Here is a 25,515-nt window from a genome sequence, read left to right on the forward strand (position 1 = left end):
CTTGCGATTATAGAATGTTGTCAGATAAAGCCGCATAAGAATTTAAACATATCTCATACACTGGCACATTTTATAGTAGCGGCTGATGAGAAAATCATTGGTTCCTATACCACAAATCGCCTAGAGTTCAAGAGGAGTAGCCACTCTTCAGCTACTAATGCACATTTCTTCAAACGGCAATTAGCAATATTAGTTTCCATTGTTCCCTCTTGTGTGGACATGGAAGTATGTATTATATTTGTATATATATTTTTTCTTTAAAATGCTAATTATATTTTGTCTACAGAAGTATTGGCAAACATTGAAACATACACCTTAAGTATTTTTAAGATAACGAGAAACATTTATGTTAAGTGTTCCTGAGCTTTTGACCAGTATGCATTTTTGTATTTATGTATCAATAATAATAGATAACCCTTCATCAATAATAATTGCTATTCTAAAAATAAAATAGTTTAACAAAGGAAAGTCATTTTAGTTAACACTCTTAAAAATAAAGGTGCTTCACAATGCCATAGAAGAACCTCTTTGTCTAAATGGTTCCATAGCAGGGTTTTTCCTGGCTCAGAATGAGGTGGAGGTGGTGCCATCCTTATCTTGTAATAATGTTATAAAACATACAAATTAGATAAAAATGACAATTAACAAGTTATATAAAACATTACATATACATAACAACATATAGTTGCCTCCAATATTTTAGAATTAATTTTTGAAATTATTTAAAAGAATACATAAACACTAACATATATAAAACTTTCAAAAATATAAAATGTATGTTTATTTCCAAACAATTAGGTTTTATACTTAAGTTATGCCATTAAAACAGCGATATCTGCTAGTGGACAAAATGCTTTGTTTTCACAGAAATATTCCAGCTGAAGATAATGAGAAAATTACGTTGCTTCCCTTGCCAAGTGCCTTTCGAATGTCTACCTTATGGCACGCAAATGCCCTGTTCACTCCAAAGTCTAAACTCCCAGGGCTCCACCCTTCGAATGAGTAGGGCATAGGAATGATGACTATATTTGGAAGGGTGCCCGTGACAGTTCGGTACGAATGCACGTACTGTTACACCCCTACCAGATATCCCTTACATGTGTCTGTCTCTGCACCAGATTATTACTGCCTCTTTCTCCCTGCAGAGGACAGTAAATGTGAAGCTAATTGATGGTTTGATACCGGTACTTACAGCATCACCATTCCTTTAAAAAAAAGAACTGGGTAACATACTCATCCAGTCAGATAGGATTACACAACAGCAGATGACAAATCTGTTTTCTAAGCTCAGTCATAGCACACCCCAATAATATTTTGCTCACAGATGTTTCTTTGTTTTGTTATTTTGTAATGGCTTTTAAAGGTCTCTACTTTTAGATCACTAGAACCCAGGGGCGTTTCCTCCGAGGAGGCAAGGGAGGCAGTGTCTCCCCTCCCCCTCGAAAATAATCGAATGAGAATATTACTAACAGTTCAGAAATAGAATAGGACAGCGGATATAACGTATTGAGCTAAATATGAGATAAATCAGCGTGTAGAAGAGTGTGAAACAGCGCCCCCGCTCGAAAGAATTCCAAAGGGAGGCAGCGTTTCTCTTGCCTCCTCTAAGCTCATTGACTTTACACATACCCCCTAAAGCGTGCCGTGAGTTTGAGTGGGGGTAATTGAAAAGAATGGAGAAAAGTCACGTGAGAGGAGGCAATGCCTCCAACGGGCTATGATTGGATTAACTCATCAGCGAGATCCCGCCTTCCTGCTCGTCTTCGTCATTCATTTTAAACTGCGGGCGCTAAATTAGATTGAACGTTAATTAAATTGTTTTATTAGTTTTATTAATCGGAGTTTAGGATTCGTGTCGGAGATGGCGGATGCAGAGGAGTTATCGATTGTTGACAGAATATTACGTGGTTCAGATTTGTTCAAAAACTTTTGCATGTGATCAGGCTTGCTCAGGATAGCAGCAAAGCTAAAGTAAGTCAGATCCAGCGCCGCCACTCCTACCACGCGAGACGCTGTAGCCTCATCGTTAGAGCGCTCGTCTCCTATTCGGATCGACGTAGGTTCGATGCCCGTGCAGAGCGGGGCGAGCAATTTTAATTTCGGTGCAGCTTGCAATCTGAATTGAGATTTTACTGTTAAACATTGATAGTTTTTTGTTTTGCTATTCTGTTTACTGAAGAAAAGTTTGCACCTTTAAGGGGGGGGGGGGGGGGGGGAATATGGTCATAATGGAATTATGCTCAGGGCACCAAAATGGCTAGCAGCGGCCCTGGTCATTTCTATTTGATTTGATCTCTTAAATGCTTTGAGTATTTCTGGGACTGCTAATAATTAAATTGATGGTATTGGTAATGATGTTATTCTTATATAGGAAATCCCAAATGTTCCAGAAGAAGATGAAGGTGGTGTTGATGTACCTTTTCCCAAAGCAGGGAAAATAAAAAACTAAAAAAATCAGAAGTACATACTGTAATGAACTTGTAGTAATTAAAATGAATTTTTCATACATAAACACTGAAATGACGGTTTTCTGACAAACGCACTTGTTAATAGTGCAGAGATTAACAAAAATGACATGGATAGAAATCTGCCTCCTCATTTTTTAAGTCCACCGCACACCACTGCTAGAACCTTTACCTACGTTTACTCACAATAGATGCCTAACGGCTGAGAAACATCATGACTCCACCACTGATCTTGGCTTTTGTCACGGGAGCATCCCTGTGTCTGACTCCTGAATAGATACTTTGTGATCCACAACTCTCTGTGATATGGTGACATCTCTACTTGGTCATGATGTTTCCCTCCAGTGCATTCATTATGGCTGTATTTTGAACATTTATCATCTATTGAAGAATAAACTCTTGTGTAAATGTAAATGTAAATGTTGTGTTCCTGAATCAAGTTTTCCTACAGTACCCACGTGGCCTTCACCTCTTCAGTTGTATTGTTTCAAAGTTAAGCAATTCATATGATGTCTTTAATATTATAGTTTAGTATTAAACCATTTAATGGCTTACTATTATTGTTCAACATCTTCATGTTGGCCTTATCGAACAAAGGAAGGTCTAAGGTGTAAGCTTAATATACAATTACATGTTCAGTCATAAGGGTGCAGTCATTTTCAGTCTAGGGCTGTGGTCAGATTTGTAGTGATTAGTCAGAGTAAATCGGATGATGGGTTACAAACGGAACTGTCAGCAGCACTTAGATCTCTCTGTCCCCTCTAGCTTGCATCCAGTACCTTAAACTCCCACGTTATGTGTGAACTAGAGAATTAGAACTGAACTGATGCTGTGCCAAGTGCATTTTAAATAGTATTTTATTATTGTTGCTTGTCACATTTTGTACAAGCACGATCCCAGGAAAAACTGAAGGAAGACCTTTTAGAAACGCACCCATGCAAGAAGACTCACCTGGAGTTGAAAGCCTCACTGCAGTTTGCTTCTCAAAAAACAGTGTCAGAATCATCTTAATTACCTTTCATCAGCTGCCAGTTAGGATGTATTACCAGCGACCCAAGACTACAGATTTGTAGCCTTCGATCATAGAATAGTTTTCAGATATTGATACGATACATTTCTCAAAGTGTGCACTTGACTTTACAGTGCAGTAAAAACAATAGCTTTGACCGAAATTTCATCTTTTCACCTTTTCACTGTTCTCTTTTTGCAGATTTGTCTCCACATTTATAGTGGTGCAGTTAGCTGATGGAAAGAAACTCCCTCAAACAGCTCAGCATGGTCTCCAGAATACCCAAGTTTGCTTGTCGTCCCTCAGGCACCACCTCCATTCCTCAAGGATCTGCCCTCCCTGTCTCTTCTGTGGGGTGCAAAAGTGCACCGTTAGGGGGGAAAAATTGTTTGACATGTGTACCATCCCTTAAATGGAGAAAATGTGAAGAGGGAAATACGTTTCAGCACACTGACAGTTTGGAAGAGACTAGTTTAACTGCATGCCCTCAGCCAGTTGAAATGGCAATTAAAAAGCCATCCCCTGCTCCAGTTAAATGTAAGACTTTTGTCCCCACTACACAGAGTAGTGCTACCAAATCTATACCCCAGGCCAACAAAACCTATCCCCAGAGGAATACCCCCAAATGCCTTTCCACAAGGCATTCCCTCAAAAATGACACAGCCACTCTAAACGGAATGACTGGTGTTAAGGGGCGTACTGGATCTTGCTCCTCAGGGTCTGGACTGGGTCATTCATCCCAGCCAAGACCCTTGGAGAACCAACTTTCCTTATCCAATGACAGCCTCAAGTCAGCCTCTAAAGAGAACATGGTCCGCTCTCAGAGTTTCACGCACTTCAAGAGGGCAGCATCCCCTGCCTATCCACCCATGACCCGTTCATTCTCTTTTAACAAAGCTACAGAACTTGCTAAAGAACTTCCCAGGCCTTTAGCACAATTCCCAGTGCCTAGGGCACCCATTATTCAGCCTAATCCAGTGTTAACCGAGGAAAAATCAAGCAAGTTTGGGTTTCAAAGGCCACCTGGAAATACAAGTGGTGGCTCTATGCCAATGGTCACAATGAAGAAATCCTTATTACCAAGCTTTTCAAGTAACAAGCCTTTGTCACTTAGCTATAGACTTACACGCCCTTCACTCACCAAGTTTCCTAGCTCTGTTGGAGCCAGGACTGATCAGAATGAAGAAGAGTTAAGAAATAAGAACAAATTCTCAACACAGAAAGCAGAAAACTGTTTCGATCAAACTAGCAAAGTTGAAAGTGCTGAAACTACCATGGACAAGACGCCTTATGAAGCAGAGATAGAACACCGTTTGGGCCCTTCTTTGGACATATTAGAGGACATGTCCTTCTCTTCCTCTTCCTCCCTGGAGTACAATGACACTAGTGAGGAGTATATGGATGACTTTGACAATCTGGGTAACGGAGGTGAGATCTTGCTGCTCTCTGTCCACAAGGAGGGGTTGGATGTTCCAGTACAGCGTGAGGATGACAATGAGGATTCGTCACCGGCCAGCCTGCACAGCTTCTTGTCAGAAACTGTTGATTGGGCAGGGATGGGCCTTACAGGTGAGACTGAGAAATGTTTTGTACTTGTTAAACTCAATACTACTTTACCCATACTTTTTATGTTCTCACTCGGTTCAAAACCCTAGCTGCCTCAGTCTTCCGCCTACTTTAAGTGTTCCAAGTGAAACCTAATGTTTAACCCACGTTTGCTCTGTTATCTTGTAGTGCCTGCATTTACCTCCCAAATTCATGAACATCCAATGTCGGAAGTGCACATTTATCTATTTGGCAGCTCCGTCAGATTTTAGAACGGAGCTCCTGTATTTAAATCTGTGGTTGCAAACTCTTATCACAGCCTATTTGTCTTTTTTCAGCTGGCAAAGATGACTTTGAGTGCAAGATTTATTCTCCTGTGGGTGATTTTCCACACGGTTCATCTCTGGACCTTTCACCCTCAGACAGCTCTGGTGGAACGTACATGTGGGATGAAGAGGGGATGGAGGCGATGGGAGGCTCTGGACACCCATGTGGGAGCTTTCATTCTGACCTCAACAGCGTAGTGAGTAAATGCATTACTAATAAATATAATCATCCTTCGTATTATAGCGCAGAGAGTGACTGGGTAAAGAGGTGCGGTTCTGATTCATCTGCACTCACAGTGCTCCGATTGGTTTTTGTAGATAGTCATATGTCTTTCCACCATAAGTAGCCAATGAGATTGTCAACCACATGCCAGTCAGTAAATAGCGAGATGATATCAAAGTCGAAGAGGAAATAATGACTCTGCACTTACAATACTGTAATTAGACCAATGGCTTATTGACCTCATCTTTCAAACATGGTTGTGTATTAAAGTCTTCATCCAAAGCCATTTAATTGAGAACACACCAACGTGAAATATCTGTGATAGCTTCAGGGTTTTAAACCTGCTGCATACTTGTGTTTTTCTACCTGCATTTCTGTGCAGCAGAAACATTACTTTTATTAATTATTGTTTTCATACTGGTTTTAATTTGTATAACCAGATTTATTCTGCATGTTCAGGCAAAACTTGGGCAAACGCTTATGCAAATTTTCTGCAAGGGTGGATTTCTTTAAATAGTTTTCAACAGAATGACAAGTTGCTGCTACTAAACACACAGGCATTTGGCGGATTATCAAATGTTTTATTATTTTAGTTTTGCTGACTGTAATCTAATCCCACATAGAGTAAAAGGCTGGTACAAGGGGGCCATCTTCTGGATATTAGATGTAATAGCTGGAATAAACCATTTTTCACATTTTCTGCACTGTCATTTAGCTAGTAATCTTATTTTTTTTATCCAGACAGTGTAGTAATTATCTAATATGTTTGCCATAGTAATAAACACAATGATAAAATACTTTCTCACGCCGTAACTGAGAATAGCAGTCACAGGGATAGAAAAGACATGATAGTCAAACAGATTTTTTAAAACAGACACTCATGTGTATCAAATGGTGTGTGTATACTTGTATAGGCTATGTGTTTAAAAATGCTCACTCTGTAACCATTTTATTCATGATGAAAGTCAAATGTAACCAAAAATAAGAGCATTATAGCCCCCCAGTTTCTGAGGATCTCTGTAGATCTTGTGGGAAAACATAAATTGTACATTGAATCCATTTTGTGTTGTGTGCGCAGATCCCTTTTCCGTTAAGTACAAAACTCACTGTTCAATTTATGTTGTTTAAAAATATAGTTGTTTCTTAAAATGAACAGTAAACTTCAGTTTACAAATGGTCAATTAAACAATTATTTACATTACTCAATTTGGATACTAAACAAGATATAACATTTTAGGTAAACATTAAAACAGAAGCCACCTCTCTGCAAATGTGTAGCCATACTTTTGTCTGAGCTGTTGCACGGCTTGTTCAGAAACGATATACATCTCAAAACATCAGCCTTAACATGAAAGCTGCAATCCTATGAACAGTTTAAAAAAACAGTAGGGCCTATGCTCATCTTATAAACCATAACCTATAACAAAATAACAGGAAATTAATGAAAGTGTATATGCATTCCAGGTCCGGAAAGGTATTTTACCAAAACAAAAATACATGGTAATGTCGTTATAAAAGCAGGTTATTGATTGGTTATTGATTAAAGCTGGAAAGCTAGCTACTCTACCATGACCAGTCTACGTTTACATGTGCACCAACAATGATATTATTTCCTATAAGCAGAGTAAGTACTTAATCAAAGTGTTTACATGACACAAGAACACCTTTTTGCTCCCTTTAACATTAAAGTTTTATTAGTCCGATTACTTGCTATATACACTGCACAAACGATGTGTAACGATACAATCCGTGTGTAACTGGACATCGTTTCGATATAGGCCCCTTCTACGGTGGCCGCTAGGTATCACTGCGCTGTAACGGAAGAAAACACATGCAAACAGAAAAAACACCAGCAAAATCAGAAAACCTCTTCATTAGTTTGGCAACACATGCCCTGCAAATTCTCGTAACACAAACAAACACAGAAATGAGCTGCAAATCCTCGCAACACAAACAAATACAGAATTGATTAAACAATATGAACATTTTTAGTCCTAACACGTTAGTGATGCTTGTGAAAGCGTGAAGGGCAGCTAACACTACGTTTCATAGTTTCCTTTGTAAAATGTTCAAAGCGGCCGGCTTGAATAGAGAATGTGGCACTGCCGTTACGCCATGTTAAATGCTAGGTGTAGCGGCCATATTGGTAGGTGATAGCGTCGCTCTTTTCTGTTAGTGCGTTCAGTTCAAAGTTGTTCAGTTTGAATTGATTTATTCATATTTTCCACCACTTCTAATGCTTTTCACACCACTGTACACAAAGCAAGGTGAGAGCTGTAGTAAAACAAAACAATAGCTAGTAAACAACCTATGAAGATGGCGGCGCTGCCCAAGCATGCAACGCACCGTGATGTCAATTGACAAGCTCTATAGAAAAATGCATAAAAACTGTGCACATGCTGAGCAAACGCATAAAAATCGACAAATTGACAGTCTGTGATATATGGTTATCTTTGGTGTTTCGTTTACATGTTCTTGAGAAGAAAACAACAAGTGTTAAGGCCTAATTCACTCTGGAACGCCTGTTCCTCAGCCTGTTACAGGGGAGAAGACTCACTGTTGTTAGTTTGCCCGGCAACAATAGCCGGGCAAGAATATTTGTTTTTATCATTTACAATCTTGATAAAATAAATAAAAACACAAGCTTGATCCCTCATGCCTGTATGAGTTAAGATCCTAACAAATGCCCTGCAACAAAGACGGAGCCATTTGCCGGTTTTCCCATTTATTGGTGACCGTCATCTGAGGAAGATATTGACTAATTCCACTGATCATCGCCGCATATAAATGTTGTTCTCTTTCTCGTTTCATTGTCAGTGTCTGTCTCATTTAGCTCTTCATTGAATGAATACATAAATTCAACTAATTGTAACAGTAACCACAATGCATTTTAAAATGAAAAAACATCTGTGCAAATTTCAACTAGAAATTAATTTACAAGCGACTACCCCATCGAAGTTCTTATAGAGTGTTCACACCAAACGCGGTAAATCGCGCTATTCGCGTGTAGTTGGACACTTGAACATTTTGAGTTTACACTCACTTCTGGGAAATGCTACAAAAGTTATTGTAAAGTGCAGCGACACCTCCCCCTCTGCATTTTAGGCGAGGCTCGTGTTCATAATAATCTTGGGGGACAGACTCACTTAAAGTAATATAATTATCTGTATTGAGCCATGTTTCTGTCAGAGAGAGCATGTCTATTTTATGATCTGTTATCATATCGTTAACAAAAAGTGCTTTATTAGAGAGAGATCTAATATTTAGCAATCCGAGTCGTATGAGTTGTTTATCTGTATTTTGTTCATGTTTAATTAGTTTAACGTTAATTAAATTACTTTTAAGAGGTTTACGCATTATTTTATGTTTGCTTATCCGGGAGACAGACACAGTCTCTATTTTATGATGTTTGGGAGAAGGAATATCGTATGTTGTGCATTTTGTGTATTCTGCGACGTGAGACGGCAAGCAGACCGTTGGTTATGCCATTCTGTCTGCTCCCTGACCTGGGCCCCAGTGAGTCGAGTTTTAGCATAAAGACTATGTGCCATATTTCTAGACAAGAGGAAAGCACCAGCCCCAGAGGGATGGAGACAGTCACTTTTCAACAGTTCAGGTCTAAAAAGTTTGTACAAAGTTTGTTGTCTAAAAAGGTTTTAAAGTAAAATAAAACTGTCAACAAATGTCATTTTGTGAATGTCAAATGTTTGAACAAATTAATTATAAATACGAATGTAGCCTAAATATTGTATTGTTCAGTGAGTTGTAAGTAACTGGATCGCACTTCAACGTCAAAATAAAGTTACGGCTGACTTAATGATAATGAAGTAATGATAATAATTTACTGTTACTGTGTTAATCCTGCTGATTTGTCCATTTCAGTGTACAGTTCATTTGACATGATAACATGACTGAATGATAAAGTTTCCATTTTTAATTATACTGTTAAACTGATTGAACAAAGAGTCACATCATTGATTTTCCAGGCATTACTGATCAAATAAGAGCCCATGGTTATCTCCTTGTGATCTTTCCCCCATCTGGATACATCTAAGGGGTTTGTGTACAGTAAAGGTTTACCCTCTTTAGTCTTATGCTGTTAAATTGATGCAAATTTATTGCCAAACTAGACAAAAAGCGTGCATTATCTGTCCATCAGATGCGTGTGAAAGTTGTGATCGTAGTTTCTTTTTTTTGTTGAAAATTGTTATAAAACATCCGCACAAACCATTTGACCTCAGTGTTATTTTTTTTCCCACTATGGTAGTCAATAGTGCCTCAGAAATCTCAGTTGTCTGTGCTTTTCCTTTTTTGAAAAATCAGCATATCCACGTTAACCAAGTTTGCAGTAAACAAACTTGCCCCTGCTGTTCAAAACATGTTTCATGATTCCTTTAACAACTTGAATGAGTCACATAATTGATTTTCAACTGGCTCACAGTGAATTGTCGAAAGATTGTTTATTTGTGTTCTGAAGATAAATGAAGGTCTTACGTTTGTCAAACAACACGAGGGTGAGTTATTCCTGACAGAATTATAATTCTTGGGTGTATCCCTTTAATTTTGCTTAAATTTTACAGATAACTGCCACAACAACGCTGTTCAATTTGATAAAAAGTCTTAGACCTCAGGAAGACAAACTGAACTGAAGATAAATATGTAATTTTGGATTATTTCAAGTCGTTATTATATGCGATAATATTATTATATAGAGAATACAAAATATTTGTCTCCTGTTTGAAACAAATGATCTGTCAACAGTGTTATTGTCTTGCAATGTTTACTGAATGCTGAAAGTTGATAAAATATTTATTTACAGTGAAACAAACTAAATAAAGACATGGCGTAGCTATGTAATGCTCACTTTACAATAGTGACATGAACATATTTTAAGAAAAGACAAAGGCAAAGTGAGGCAACACAAAAAGACTACAGTCACCATACACTTGAACTACAAAACTACACTTCAAAATAAAAGACACAATCAGTTTTGTAGAATCCTTGGTCAAACAGAAGTTGATTAGCAAGTTCAGCAAATAACCCCCCCCCCCCCCCACACACACACACACACACACACTCACACTCGTGTCACACCAAGCACAGAAGGTTCTCAGGACCCAGCCAAGCGGGGAAACTCAGAGCGACATTGTTCCCTTCTCTCTCTCCTCCGTGCTGTCTTGATGGAACCTCTGTCACGCTGAGATATCAGCACTTCTCCTCCTCTGGCTGAGTCAGAAGGGATGATTTCCTGCCAACTGCCTATGTGGATTTCCTCAGACAGTACAGCTGACCCAGTGTCCCTGTGAGTCTGCACCTGCTGCGTGATTTACGTTATGCTGAGCAAAGCATGTGAAAGTCATAGAACTCTGTTCCAATGCCATGTCACTTGTTCAGTTTCTGATGGATGTAGTTAATTTACTCAACATTCCGATTTTCTGTTTATGGATTAAATCGGCCAGAAACTGTGTATTCCTAGCAGGTCTTCACACAAACATGTATGCATGCATGTTATTTCAAATTCTGGAAACAAAAAGAAAAAAGTATAATTGTTTTTAATCCTTGTCATACAATGAAAGAAAACCGTGACCATGGCTTTCAACACCACAAAAAAAAGGCAAATTATTGGGTAAACTTTAACTTTAGGATGCACTTTAGCACAGTGTTCCTCTAGGGGGCAGTGTTGGTCCAGAATTTAATCTTGCAAGCACATTGGCTGCAAAAGAAAGGTTGTAGCATCTCTTGTTCTCTTGTGCTGTCTTTCTTGCTTTCAGTCATCATATGGGCTTTCAAAGCAACGTTTCAATTTGTTTTGTCATTTGGGCTTCACACAGGTCCCAAGTTCTCTACAACCTTTTCTTAGGTCTCAGTTAAGTGCCCTTACTATGGTTTCACTAACAGTCTTCACTAAGCCTTGAGACTGTAACAGCTATTCAGATCATATGCATTTATAAAGAGCAGTGTCGCTTAATGTTGCAGTAGGAGCATTGCTGCTCCTGATGGAGGCAGCAGAGAGGTTGTGTTGGATATCAAGTACATATCCAGATAAACAAACACGTCCTTGGTTCTTTAGTATTGGAATTGTACAACTTCCTTGATTTCAAGAAGATGAAGACCTAAGAGTGAAGTTTCTAAAGGCGGTGGAAAACAACAGAATCCTATGATATACATTTAAAACCGCTACTCTCTGTGTTGTCTTAGTTAAGATTTTGTCTTAAATACGTACACAAGATCAAACATCAAAACTTGTATTCTTCTGCATTTGTCATTCTTAGTCAATGTTAGTTTTACTAATAAATGTTACAAATACATCAATTAATTTAGTATATTTTCACATTAGTTAAAGCAATTGTATTGTATTGCATTGTATTGTAATGTAATGCAATTGTATGAGGCGCCATATAGGTTTTAAATCAAACTTTGCTTATGGATACATATATATAAATGATTCACATATTAAGGTATACTATCGGATGTTGTAGCAAATACATGTGAAATGCATGTTTACATCACCATACTAAATATTGCAAATGCATGAAAATGTCATGCACACATACACCTATAGACACTGGTACATTTAAATACACCTATACATTTAAACTCGGTACATGCATATACATCTATTAACATCTATTAACATACATCTAAAAAGAATCTCTCGCAGATTCATACTGAACAAACAAGTATATGTGAGCACATGTTTAAAAAGTGATGCTGCATGCATAACGTTTGTGTGAGATATTTATAGGTGCATGGATCATGTTTATATTTACATGCAAGTGTTTTACATGCATGCATGCATGGCCCAAGTTTTTATGGAAACGTGAGAATTTAAAGATGTATGCATGAAGGAAGTTTATATGTATATGCGAATGATTTTAGATGTATATGCATGTATCGACTTAATATGTATACGCGAGTATCTTTAGGTGTATGTGTGCAAGAAGTTTACATGCATATGCATATTCAGAATGTATATGCATTTGATACCGATACAACATAAGATGTATTAGTATGGATTGCACGTGTTTTATACATGTATTCAAGGACAAACCCTATATTAACAAAGACCAATAAATGCTGCGAAAATATGTTTTGTTGTTAGTTCATGATAGCTCCATGATATTCATTAACTACAGTATGTGCATTCACCATATATACTGTGCAGATCTCTAAAATATTTTATTTTATTTATTAAATCGCTCTCAATGATTTTTAAATATCAGAACTGGACACGTCAGGAACATGTATTTGTGTAAGCCCTACTCATTTGGGAATTTATGGAATGGACCGAAATGCTAAAACAGTTTACTTGTCACTCTTTGTTGACCAGCGAAAAGACATTTTAATTCCCATTGGCTTTTTTCATTCCGGTTCGGATTATTCTCACAATCCCCAGACTCACAATCTTTTTACAACCCTTTCTGTGACGTGTTCCTCAGAGCTGGACTATCTGTCCTTCGTCCCATTGTGAGGTCTCTATGGGTTGTTCATTTGCTAGCGAGATGAGCTTGGCTTTTAAGTCGCTTTGTTTTGAGTCATTAGGATCGACATAAAACTACCCGAGCCTCCAGAACTGTGCTAAATTAACAATATTTATTGGACATAAGGGACCTGACAGAGCTGAGCATTTAAGCTCTAAAGCTACTTATACCGCACAACTCTCTTACAACTTCTTATAAATTCAGCAAGATATGTCACGCCTAATGAAGACTTCTTTATAGTTCAACCAAAAACTACAATTCTTTATTTCCTTATTCACCCAAATTTGTTTCAAACCACATGAATTACATTCTGTGCTTTTGGTATCTGGAAAATGACAGGATAGTGCACCATAAAAGTACCATGTACTGTAGCATCGTAACAGACATAACAGACTGTCTGTTTGATAAGTAATGCAATTCAAGAACTTCTGTGGAGAAGACATTTCGAGTCTTTTAGTCCTTATTCTTCAGAATAGACCATTTTATTTATTTTGGTAAATTATAATTAACATTTTTGGGTCAACTTATCCTTAAACTATGTGTTAGAGGTATTTTTGGTGAATGATGTGGGTCTAGTGGCTGTGGCATTGCCGTCTTCCGTGTGGAGTTACTTGAGCTCTGATCTAATCACACGCTGTGATGGTCCTGACCCGTCTCTCCACTTTACTGATGCTACTTGACAATGCCATTATCCTTCAACTTCCTCTGACCATCTCTTCAACAGCCATCATGTGGAGTGAGGACGACGTGTGGCCTCCTACTGGGTAACCTTGTCTTGTTTTGTCTGTTCTGATGAGATGGGTTTCTATTGCTGAAATCGTACCACCTCTTCTTATTCTAAGAATAAGAAAAAGGCTCAATTCACCCCTCGCTTGCAAAGACAGAGGACAAACATGTTGTAACATCTTCGCTTCTTTGCCGAAGGAGATAACATATTTTTACCAAACGGACTCTGTAGAGCAGTTTGTCCGTTTAGGGTTACTGCAGAAATAACTCTGGGTGAATTCAATGCAAGGCGACCCGTGATGTATGTAGATACAAATAGCTTATTCTAAAGTAATAAAAACAGAATGCTTCATTGTGCAAGCTCTATATACACCTCTGAAGACATGGTTATGTGTAATATATTGCATTTCTGTCAATAGATCCTCTAAAAAAATGACACTCTGGAGGCTCTGTCCTTTAAACGGTTGCGTTAACTTAATGTATGAGCTGAACACAAAAGGCCGTACACTAGAAGAGTCTAGTTTTCATGCACCCTGCCTGTTTTCTTTTGTTTTGCCTCGCACTCTAAAACACAAACACTGTCACACAACATTGGCACATGGACCGTCCTGAAATATTGATGAGTGACTTCCTTTTCTCCCTCTGCTTCTGAAAGCCACAGATTTATTTATTTTATCTTTCTTTCCTTTTCGAAATAAGCAATCAATTTGGTCGTATTTTATCGTTGGTTTTACTTGGCTGCCAGATCTCGTAATGGCTTAACTACATCTGAAAATTGTGTCTAAAAATGCAGAGTTAGTTGATGAGACTTTAATGTATTGGCATGTACTAGATGGCCATTTTGAAGACTCTTTACCACTTGATTCATCAATCATTTTTCGAGGTCGCTTCCCCACAAATGAGTGCTAATCGCACCTTAACCAGACTGTTGCATTGAGATTAGTTCTGAGTGCTGGATTGTGAAGGATGCAGCAGTACTGCCATCAGGCACATTTTACTAAAAGTTTATTGTCACCTGGATTGGCTCTGTAACACATCTGGATATATGCCCTGTTATAATAGTCGGCTCTATCTTCATAATCACTTGATGAATTATTAGTGTCACAACCAGATAATAAACACAAAATCCCTTTATAAAAGTATTCAGTTTTCTGCCAGTTTCTGTGGCCCTTTATACCTAAACACGAATTGCATCAAACACTGCTGATGGGTCTAGACCTCTGAAAACGAAAGTCTCAATTGTAAATATTTGTCTGGAGAGTGTTGCTGAATGAAAAAGTTATTTAATCTAAATGATATCAATTAAGGTTGGTCAGGAAGTCAAAAGGTTACACCTGGCTTTCCTGAACCCCTCGAAATATCTTATTTGGTGTTGTTTTACAATAATCTTTCCTAATATGATAGTCAATGGTGAAAAGCAAAGATTGTGGAAGATCAGAAGGCTTTTTCTGACGACCGATGGACAGATTATTGGCTTTGGACTATCAAGAAACTCTTTAACAACTATTACACAACATAACAACTATCAGTAATTGTCCAGGGGTTTATTCCAGAAAGCAGGGTTAACTTACCGTCAGCTAAAACACAGTGTATTTGAAACCCTCCTGTTTTTAAAGTTTCTTGGGAACTACTTTCTCCCGCCACGAATTCCACAATTTTACGTTTGCTGAAAGTGTGAACTTTCAGTTCAACTTCCACACTCTAAAAGGTTGACAGAGTAATGCACGGTTATCACAGACCGAGCACTGTCTAGCAACTATCTTTGGTTAGGAGCAAGGTAAGTTGTGTTTGAATAGAGATGGTCACATCTGGGCAGTGTTTAAAAGGCCGCGTTCCTTTCAAACATGTTTTCAAAAAGGCTCCATTGTGTGAAGACCTCTATCTGGAGGCTACATGAGAAATGGCCCTTTTGTTGCATTCATGGGAAAAAAGTGCCATGAAATGGCAAATTACTGTCTAAGAAATAAAAAGCCAGAAAATGGAGCAGACACTGCAAAGTTCATCCAGTAGCATTTCCTGTGTCTTGAGCAGAGAAAAACAAGGCTGCCCTGAGAGCTAGCAGAAAGAGACAGATAATGATGTATTGTCAATGAAATGCAGAAAGGTTTGTTATTGAGTTTCTGTTGGCAAGGTCGTCATTTCTGTTCTCAGGTCTGGCCCCGTGGATGGGACTTCAATGGATGGGCAGAAATGTATAAAGAAGATAGAGCAGCTTTAAAATGATGTCCTACTTTATCTGCGTTCTCACAGCTTACGTTTAACACGTACATGTAGACTCAGTCAATAGTCTAGGCTTGTTACTAGGTTAAAACATGTTAAAGCCTACGAGAGGAAAAAGGTTTTAGACAAAACGCATTCTAAAATGACAGGAGATTTCACAGTCCCTATAGAATCTCAATTCTGTATGCCGTTTAGTCATGTTGATGTGCCTTTCTCTACGAAAAATGCTTTTAAAGTGTTCATCATCTACGTCTTACGTGTATTTCCAAAACAATCCAATTGTAAGAACGTGCCTCGGTCTAAAACCACCTGTCAATGACTAGCAGTTTCAGGTAGAATGGATCGGCAGACCCTACTGATGGTTGATGGAGACTGAAAAGGATAATGATCGTACTAGAATAGGCTGGTCAGTCATAGCCATGTCTAGGGTAGAATATCCTAATCTGGTTTGATACTGTACTTGTCAGTTTAAGCACTAGGTTCTCCAGCTGTATTTTGACAGTCCATGATGAATCTCTGGGGTGTTCCAGCAGAGTTGGCCGAACCTCTAACCCTTAACTTTTGAAAACTTCAATCTGCAATTCCTTGGACTTTGGTGGTGTTTCTCACTTTCTGACATTTTTAGACATTTTAGTGCGGGCATGTCATTATCGTGGTTTGTGCTGAAACAGGGGGCGGTGACAGGTTAACCAAATACCGCTGATAGCATGATTTATGTACATTCGTAATATGTTATACACCTTTCAGTTTGTTCTAGGAAAGCTCTCAGTAGTATCTGGTACTTTATTCCAGTTGGCCTGTTCCGTTCTGAGTAGTGCTTTATTGTCATGCCATGGGTAGATGGGGGTTGGTCATGGGGAAAAGTCATTTAACGGAGGTTCTCAGCTGGGACTAAGCCTTCTCTCAGACAGATGAGTTGTGCAAAGGGGAGGGTGGCTTCCTTCAGGTACGATAACTGTTCTTCGCTTGGATACGCATCAGTTATCATTTTCCCTCTTTGTAGTACTCTACCCATTCTCAATAAAACTGTGCTTATCTTTCATTTGTTTTCTTCTTTTGGGTAAAATGCTTCTTATACATTGTTATTATGAACGTATGATATAATTACAGTATCATATCAGAAAGATATAATAAACATAGATATGATGATGTCAGAAAGTAACAGAAAATACTTTTAGCAGTTTGGGAAATGTACTGTTTATATTTTTTGGGTTACAGGGTTTTACAAGTCTTTCTTCATCGAAGGCATTAGCCGAAAAAATGTAACCTGAATTTACTGCCTGTCACACATTCATTTGTATCTCCTCAAAAGCCGGAGTTCAAGTTTGAGGACTTAAGCCTGCTGTCGTGTCAGATTGAATGCCAAGATTGTGTCTCTATTCTTGACTCACGCTCTCTGTCTCTTTCTACCTGTTACATTTATAAGGACATTCTCAACGACCTTGAGAATTTGGAGTCATGTGACCTGGAGGAAGACGACCTCATGCTGGATTTAGACCTGTCTGAAAATGCATCCTTACAAAGCGGTAAGTGTTGTCCAAAAGTTATGATTAAGCATCTAAATAGGGCTAATAAGCTCTGTATATATGGAGTATAATGGGTATTGTGTTTTAATGAACAAGTGCCAGAAACACAATGTTAGTAAAATACAGCAATATTGAGGTGAGCAAGGCACATTCTAAGACTGGGGTAATTGTAACAAGGACCATTAACAATGTTACACAGGTGTCAGGTGATTTGTGCCTTTGGTATTTTTCTCTCACTGTTTTCTTAAAACAAAATGTTTTTTAAAAGGTGCAGAGATACGCAATGATGAAAAGTCTTTGCATATAGTATATAAAGTTGTTTGATGTAAAATGATCGTACTTGTCAGCATTTAAGAGCCGTGTTCGTGGATCTTCAGTCCCGTTCGCATTACAGGGGTTTCCATGAGAGATAACGAAACTGGAGACTCACGGCCCAAAACGGTAGTGTTGGATGGTACGGAAATGACCCAGCACCCGAAATAATATCAAAACACTTATTATGCGCTACTGATGTACAGTGAAGATTCTCACCGGTGCAATCAAAACATCAGACTCATAATGCGCAGTTGAGCAGTGCCGAATAACAACTCATGTAAAGAAAATACCTCACCTGCAGTAGCAATTACAAACTGAGATGGCGACAAAGAGGAATACTACTTAGTGCTGCTTTAATAATACTGACCTATTACCTTTGCTATTGCCTCTGACCACTAGGTATCAGTATTTAGTCTGAGACCTACCATGGCTGTAGCCAGCAGATGATTTATTGCGCAAATGTAAATGTAAAAGAGTGCGTTTATCAAATATTCATAGAAAATGCAACATTTCTGAAGAAAGATTTAACATTCATTATATCAAACACAAGCATGCACGCTTAAAAATAAAGCTGCTTAAGCCATAGAAGAACCATTTTTGGTTCAACAAAGAACCCTTCAGTCAAAGGTTCTTTTTTAAGTACCATCTCTTTATCTTTTTATAATCTGTGGATGTTAAAAGTTCTTTATGGAAAAATTTCTACAAAAAAAGGTTCTTCTTTGGCATCGTGAAGCACCTTTATTTTTAAGAGTGTATATAAACGGAGTTGGTTCCCTGCTTGTGAAAACCTAGCTAAAGTATTTTGTGATTTACTGTTTCTCCATTAAATCATTCTACATAATGCAAAGAACTGACCATTACTTAGCTGTTAAGTTGTCTTTTAAATGCAGAGAAAAAAACGTGAACAGTCCTCATAGGTGTGTTTTTGTATCAAGTTTGTTTCTCATCTCTTTAATCTTCTGTTTGTAGTCAGGTAACGCTTAGCTTCTCTCAGAGTTTCCGTTCATTTTGTCATTAGACTTGCAGTGCCGCTTGAGTGGCTGTTCCATTTTACTGAAAGATAAGAGTGCAGCATATCAATACCATCATACTGACATCCCGATGTCGTTCTGTGGTTTGAGATGAGTTTTACACTTCACACAGCTATGAGCTTTTTTTGGTTGTGATGTCTTATTCTGCGTGGTCTTCACATAATGTAAAAATCTAAGCACTCAATATAGAGCTGAGAGTAGTTCTGTTTTCTAAGGCCTTTCAATGTTCACTCTTTTGCTAATATTTTCTCATAAAGGCTTTTTTTCAATACATTTATACTCTATCAAACCACAAATATAATCCTACAATGCCAGATCGTACTCTTTGTGCCACAGATATGAATGATAGTGTACTTCCAGTCATGTGGCTTATTGAGGAGAGCTTCCCTGCGTCAAAAGATGTGTGATTTTAATAGGGTTGTCATGTTGAGTCTATACCCGAGTCCTGTTCAAACGCCAGAATCCCAGAGACTAGTGGTGATCTCTTTTGGTAAGTAAGCAGTCACCCAGAGCCCCTTGCCTGGCAACACCTTAGAAAGTGTCCATATTTAGCCATTAGAATTTGCAGAGTTCAGGATTCTCCTAAATCAAATGGATTATATTTATGTTTCTTCAGATGTTAAAAAAACAGGAACCAGCAAATGTTAAAAAACAGTCCTTGCCATTTCTGTATACGTTGCAGACACTGATGGGCTGTCACTTCATGGATGCTCTGAAACAGGAGGCTTTTCAAATCAGAGGAAGAGACGACAGCAGCTCTGGAGCAGACATGATCAGTTCTGCCGTGAAAGCAGGTAACCCTTTCATTCATGCATTATGTTATTTGGTGAGATTGATGCAGATACAATGTCACTATTTGTCACACTATTAACCATATTGTTAGATTGTTTGATTTTAGATTTTGATGCACCACTCGCAAAGCTAGGACAGGTGGGCTGGTGTTCTTGTGTGCCGTCACATGAATAGTGTGCAAGCCTTTCTGAGCATACTTTATTTTTCCAAGCGGGCTGTGACACGATCCATAAAAGGAAGGAAGGAGGCGGGAACCGGCGAACATAAAATAACTTTTAATTAAATAAACACACAAACCACAACATAAAATCCAGGCCTGGTCCTCTCTCACTGATGGTCCGGTCGCTCGTCCCGCCAAATTAGATCTGTTGTGTGTAAAATCATTCATGTGTTTTAACCGTCTAAGTTGTACAATCACATATATTTAATAGGCACATGCAGTATCTGTGCCACCCATAGTGCACGGTCACATATTTGTGAACAAATGGTCATGTGGATAAGCGTCGGTCACTTAATACAGTTACAGGAGTTTTATGGACATGTTTTTAAGCACATGTTTACTGGCCACAGGTTCCCAAAAAAATCACAATATGATAAAGTACTGAAAGTGACAGCGACATGTCTTTATTCTGTTAAGTGAAGGTGTGCACCCTAAATAGTGCACGTAATGCCACCTAGCACATACCCCACAACTAGCTTCTAACACACATATAGGGTGCTTCTCAATTCTTTGTGCGTCCTCGTTTTCTTCCCTTGCTTCCTTTTCTTGTCCTCTTTTACGTTTCTAACCAGTGTTGCCAACTATTTTCAATGGAAAGTAGCTTGCGCCTGCCCGAAACGTCGCAAAATCTCGCCAAAATGCCGCAAATCTGCAAATCAGTGACATCATCACGTAGTATCTGACAAGCCAATGGCTTCAGGTCTGCTTCATATCTCTACTCTCTGAGCTGTCCTATACAGTATTTAATTTAAACAATACACCCAAAATGCACATTAAATAAGTTCTTAATTACTTAGTTTTTGTTGTGTGCCAACAGAAACATAAAATATGTAAAAGTGAGTGCGCTCGACCATTTAAACAGCTAAATTCCGTCTGTGTTCATGTTTATGCGTCCATACAGTCATTGAGTTTCATAACTGCTCATTGGTATCTCATTCATGCGTCTGTGCGGTCCGAACCGAATGTCCTGCTTATCCCTGCAGCTCACTGATCAGAGTAACATAGACACAAAGAGAAACAAAGACTCTCTCGCACGGGCCAGTAGAAGTGAAGCAGAATGTTTCGCCAAGTTGCCAAGGCTGATTCAGAAAGTAGCTAGATTTGTCGCTACTCGCTTTTTGAAAATGAGTCGCTAATGGCGTCTAAAAAAGTTACCAAGTTATTGGCAACACGGTTTCTAACGCTTTATTCCACAGGTTAAGGGCTTTGGCTGACCTGGTACATGTAGATGTTTCTATAATCTCTTTCTTTCTGTCTGGCCTGCAGAAGTGGGATTTTGCAGTCATTTGATGGGTGTCAGGGACAGGGGTTGGAGTGGTTGGGGTCGGACCATGTGACACTGGATGAGTTGACGCTGAACCACATGGCTCAGGAGTGCTCCTCTGTCAAAGTTCAGCTGCTTCAGTTGAAGACACTGCTTCAGGTTAGACACAAACACATGCTGTGCAGATGTAACCTTTAATGGCTTTTGTGCATGTCGCCCTTGTCAGACGCATTTGTAGATGAACATTTGTAGATTTTCAGCATATTTACTTATTTATCAGCTGTGTAAACCACTGGGTTTATTATAAAAAAGTTAGTTTTTTTGTTGCTCGGTAAATTCATTACATTTGTTTTACCACAACCGCTATACAAACTACTATATTGGTTACTAGATATGGCGATGTATAGGCCAATAATCTGTATCGGTCTACTTTCTTTTTTGGGTTAACCTCCGAAAACAGCTGATGATCAGGGGTCTCATTTATAAAACTATGCGTAGGATCCTTTATAAAAGTGTACAAGCGCCCGAAAGCCAAAAATAGCGTACACCCAAAAATATTCAGTTATAAAACCGTGCGTATAGTTATATAATGTTTCAATGTTTGAGGCCGTCCTATCCGTCCAAACAAAAGTCTAGTTAAATATGGTTTTGATAGTTGCATTGAATTTTGTACGTAACAGTTGAGGCACTGTTGAGTTCATCTGGACCAGACAGCTTTGCAGTCATATGGTTGGTACAAAAAGTGCTCACCAGGAAGCAGAAGGTGTGAAGGAATGAGTGAGGGTCTGTTTGGCACCTGCTGTGTTGTCTGGCCTCTGAGGCTAGTGTCATAAACACTGAAATATTGATAGGATTGAGTTCAGACCAGGTCTCTACACTTCAAAGGGATGATTTATTTTCTATTGTTTATTTAGTTGTTTCTCACAAAGCACACTATAGTTATAGGTTAAATCCATTACTGTTAATGTCTTTGACATCAGTGACAAAAAAGAACAAAACATAGTTTCATTAAGATTTTCATGATTTCATGGTTTTTGTCAGTTTAGCTCTCACACAAATGTAATGTTAGCTACAACACTGTCAAAACTATTCTGTGTCGTAGTAGTTTTCATGAAATTAATTGAGTAAACTTTATCTGATACGATTGTGGTGTTGTTTTTTTAACCAACATTTAGGTTAAAATTATAGAGAATGAATGAATTTTTTAAGTTAATTTCCCTAAAACCGAGCAGTGACTTTAGAGTCCCCAGCATGCTTGCATGCGACAGCATTAGGAGAGTCATTTTAGTTAAAAGTGCTATTTTATGTGCTTTACAATAAAATAAAAGACTTGATATAGCGTTTATTGTTAATTTGTCTTTAAGATTTAGAAGAGTTTCTATTTGTATTTTTGAGTTTCGTGTTAACCATCGTTCAGAAGAGTTCAGCTTGTGCTGAGCTGAGTTGTGTAAACAATAATACATGTTAAACTGAAGTTAAAAAAGATTAAATAAGTTAACTTCAAAGCTCAAATGAGTATTTCCTCTTGATTCCTCTTGAAGTTTATCATCTGACATGTGCTTAAATAATTAAGGTAATTTTACTTGATTTATTCATGGATTATTGCTTAAAAAAATATGCTTAAAAGCACTTAAAAATATTTTATCATTATATTTGATATTGTTCCCAGTGAATATCCGTGTCATTTTTTACAGTGAACTTTCAAGTAAGATAACTTTCTCAATTTTACTTTCCTCGGCGTAACTTTAATTTATTTAATTGACTACTTGTAATTTCCTGCACGTTCATCTGTCAGCGAAGGTCAACTTCGTCTGAATCAACAACGGTTTTTCAATTTTGCAGCAAAATCATTCTCTTCCAGTGTTATATGGCTCTTTTGATTTATGAGGCTGAGGCGAGGTATGTCTTTCCTTCACTGCTCTCACATCCTCCATCACTTTTCTGAATGGCACAAATAATATTGACTTGCTTCCCCCTGAATGAATGCTGCTGTGTGCGTCACATTCAGAGATGCAATTTTCACGCAAGACTAACAAACAAACAACACCAAAAAATTGAAAACCCACCACAATTATGTTTCTTTGCTGACGAAATATCAATGTCAGTGATCACAGCGACTGGTTTTTTTCTTTGGTCTGGGTCAAGGCAGAAAAATTCTAGTCTTTTTAGGGCTATTGTCATTTTAATGGCGGTTGTAGTTGGTTAGACGCGAGAGAGGGTAATTGCATTCTGTTATTAGAAATTAGATTTGGGTTTTCTGGGGTTTTTATGACAGAATCCTGTAAAATCAATGGTGAAAGAAAGAATTGGATGATAAAATATTTCCCCCCCGCATAATGTGCAGAGTTAACCATAAGAGCTTGTAATAAAATATTGTTTTAAAAGTGAAAAGTGGAGAAAAAAGTGAGTTTTTGAAAGTTCATAGTTTGAGTTGTGTAATATAACAAAGTTCCATGTAAGGAAGGAAGGATGCGGGAACCAGTGAACGTGAAACAGACTTTTAATAAAATAAACAAACAACAAAACATAACGTAAAGTCCAGGTCTGTTCCTCTCTTGTCACACACTTCTTTCGCTCGTCCTTTTATGCTCCCGGAGCTCCTCCGTGAGAGATGTGAGACCGGTGCAATGTGCAGCTGACATTCATTGTCACTCGCGTACCCGCCCTGCTCCGTTCCCTCACGGCTCTCGTCCCGCCTTGCCCGTTACTGTCTAGCTCTGATCAAATCATGTCACTTCCATTGCATTCACTTTTTGCACTTTCTCTAAGAACAGCTTTACTTCTGATGTAATATTTTGTTTCTAATATTCTGTTTTAGGAGAATATTCACATGTTAAGAATATCTTTGTCCAAGACGATTTTGCCTGTTGAGCCTGCTGTAAGATGCAAGATCTCTAGCGTCTCTGTTTAGCTTACTGTGGATCATTTTTAGTTGGAGGGACATATTCAAGAGCTCCTCAGAGGAGCGTTAAGATTCCCATAGTCACATTTCAAGCTTTAAAGGCTTTGGAAGGGATAAAAGGATGAGCAAGATTGTATGAGATGGATACAATAGATCACAGGGCAACAGTTTTTCTAGTAATAGTTCATTTCGTTCATGATATGCACCTTTTTTTGTCTTCGTTATTCATTGTTATTAATAGATTATTTAAAATAGTATTTATTGTGTAGTTTAACAATCAGCTGGACATTTTTCAGACACTGTCCCAGCCCTGGATCAGAGTAAAGAAGGAAAGGCTCTCCCATTGGTCTATTTCTTTCATCTTCACCCTTATCTTTTCAGTTGATGTTAAAAAGAGATAGATATGGTCCAAATATCATTATTTGAAGAGTTATAATTCTGACGGCTGTCTAGTAGACTGTGATTATTGAACAAACGTATGAACTATTTGACATACAGTATAATTTTATCAAAAGCTATATACTTCTATAATATAAAAATAAACCAGAATGAATCCCCCATTTTCCAAATCTGTATCATTTCGCCTTAAGCAAATTAAACCACCACCCCATGTAGTACACACTGATGATTTTTTTTTTTTGCTTGATTTAGATGAATGAAGATGGTTCAATTGAAGAGATTTTAGAGGCTCATACTCCCGATTCTACTGACCAATCTTTACTTGAAGAAAAGGTAAGATCCGTTGTTAAAGCCCAATTATGCTATATATATATATATATATATATATATATATATATTTATCACCTTCCTTCAATCCATGTTTCTCATCTGTGATTGTAATGTGTAAGTCAAACATAAGGTTTTCAAACAGTACCAGGTTCTCAGTAAATTGGTGGGAATGTAATGGGTGTTTACCACACACATCCTCATATTAGTAGCATGTACGTGTGTGGTAAACGTATCTTTTGTTCTCAGATCACACAAGTTTGGACTGTCCACTGTTGAAAGTGGAGAGTGGTAAAGTTGAGGCAAGAGAGTTAAGTCTTTTCTTTTTTTTTAACTTGCATTTTCAGGACCCCCGAATGTTTTTGTTGTGAAAAAGAACAGCCAAAACGCATACATGTCATTTTTTTACTTTAAAAACCTTACATTTCCTAGAAAACATGGAGTGGAATTAAATAACACGAGAATGTATTGTAACACAGTATCTACTGTACAAGTAGCTTTTCCCAGTGTTGGACCTTCTGTTCATTATGAGGGAGGTACTGAAGTCACTCTGAAATAGATTTTGCCCCAAAGTCATTTGGCATCCCATAATGTGGCACAGAACGTCTACTCTTTCTTTTCTCCTGTGGCACCTTTTCAATTTGACCTCAATTTGATTTGTAAACGAATAAAGTATTTTTGTTAAAAAACAGACCTTTGGAGAACGATTGTGAATCCTTTCAAATCTGCTTATTGGGAGAAAAG

The 25,515-nt window shown here is 38.1% G+C and overlaps 1 protein-coding gene across 3 annotated transcripts in view; it reads left to right on the forward strand.

Annotated features, from left to right (window-relative positions):
- ccser2b (coiled-coil serine-rich protein 2b) overlaps positions 1-25,515 on the forward strand; it is a 44,972-nt gene that overhangs the window by 6,931 nt on the left and 12,526 nt on the right. For 2 of the 3 annotated variants that reach the window (XM_079475755.1, XM_079475756.1), the window contains exons 2-7: positions 3,676-5,043; positions 5,358-5,542; positions 17,422-17,521; positions 19,550-19,661; positions 21,146-21,302; positions 24,697-24,777. In XM_079475755.1, coding sequence (XP_079331881.1) covers positions 3,711-5,043; positions 5,358-5,542; positions 17,422-17,521; positions 19,550-19,661; positions 21,146-21,302; positions 24,697-24,777 — 1,968 coding nt within the window. In that variant the 5' untranslated portion in view covers positions 3,676-3,710. The remainder of the gene's footprint in view (positions 1-3,675; positions 5,044-5,357; positions 5,543-17,421; positions 17,522-19,549; positions 19,662-21,145; positions 21,303-24,696; positions 24,778-25,515) is intronic. The other variant, XM_079475754.1, reaches the window with a different exon arrangement.

The sequence above is a fragment of the Barbatula barbatula genome, assembly GCF_947034865.1.
Source record: "Barbatula barbatula genome assembly, chromosome: 16".
NCBI lineage: Eukaryota > Metazoa > Chordata > Actinopteri > Cypriniformes > Nemacheilidae > Barbatula > Barbatula barbatula.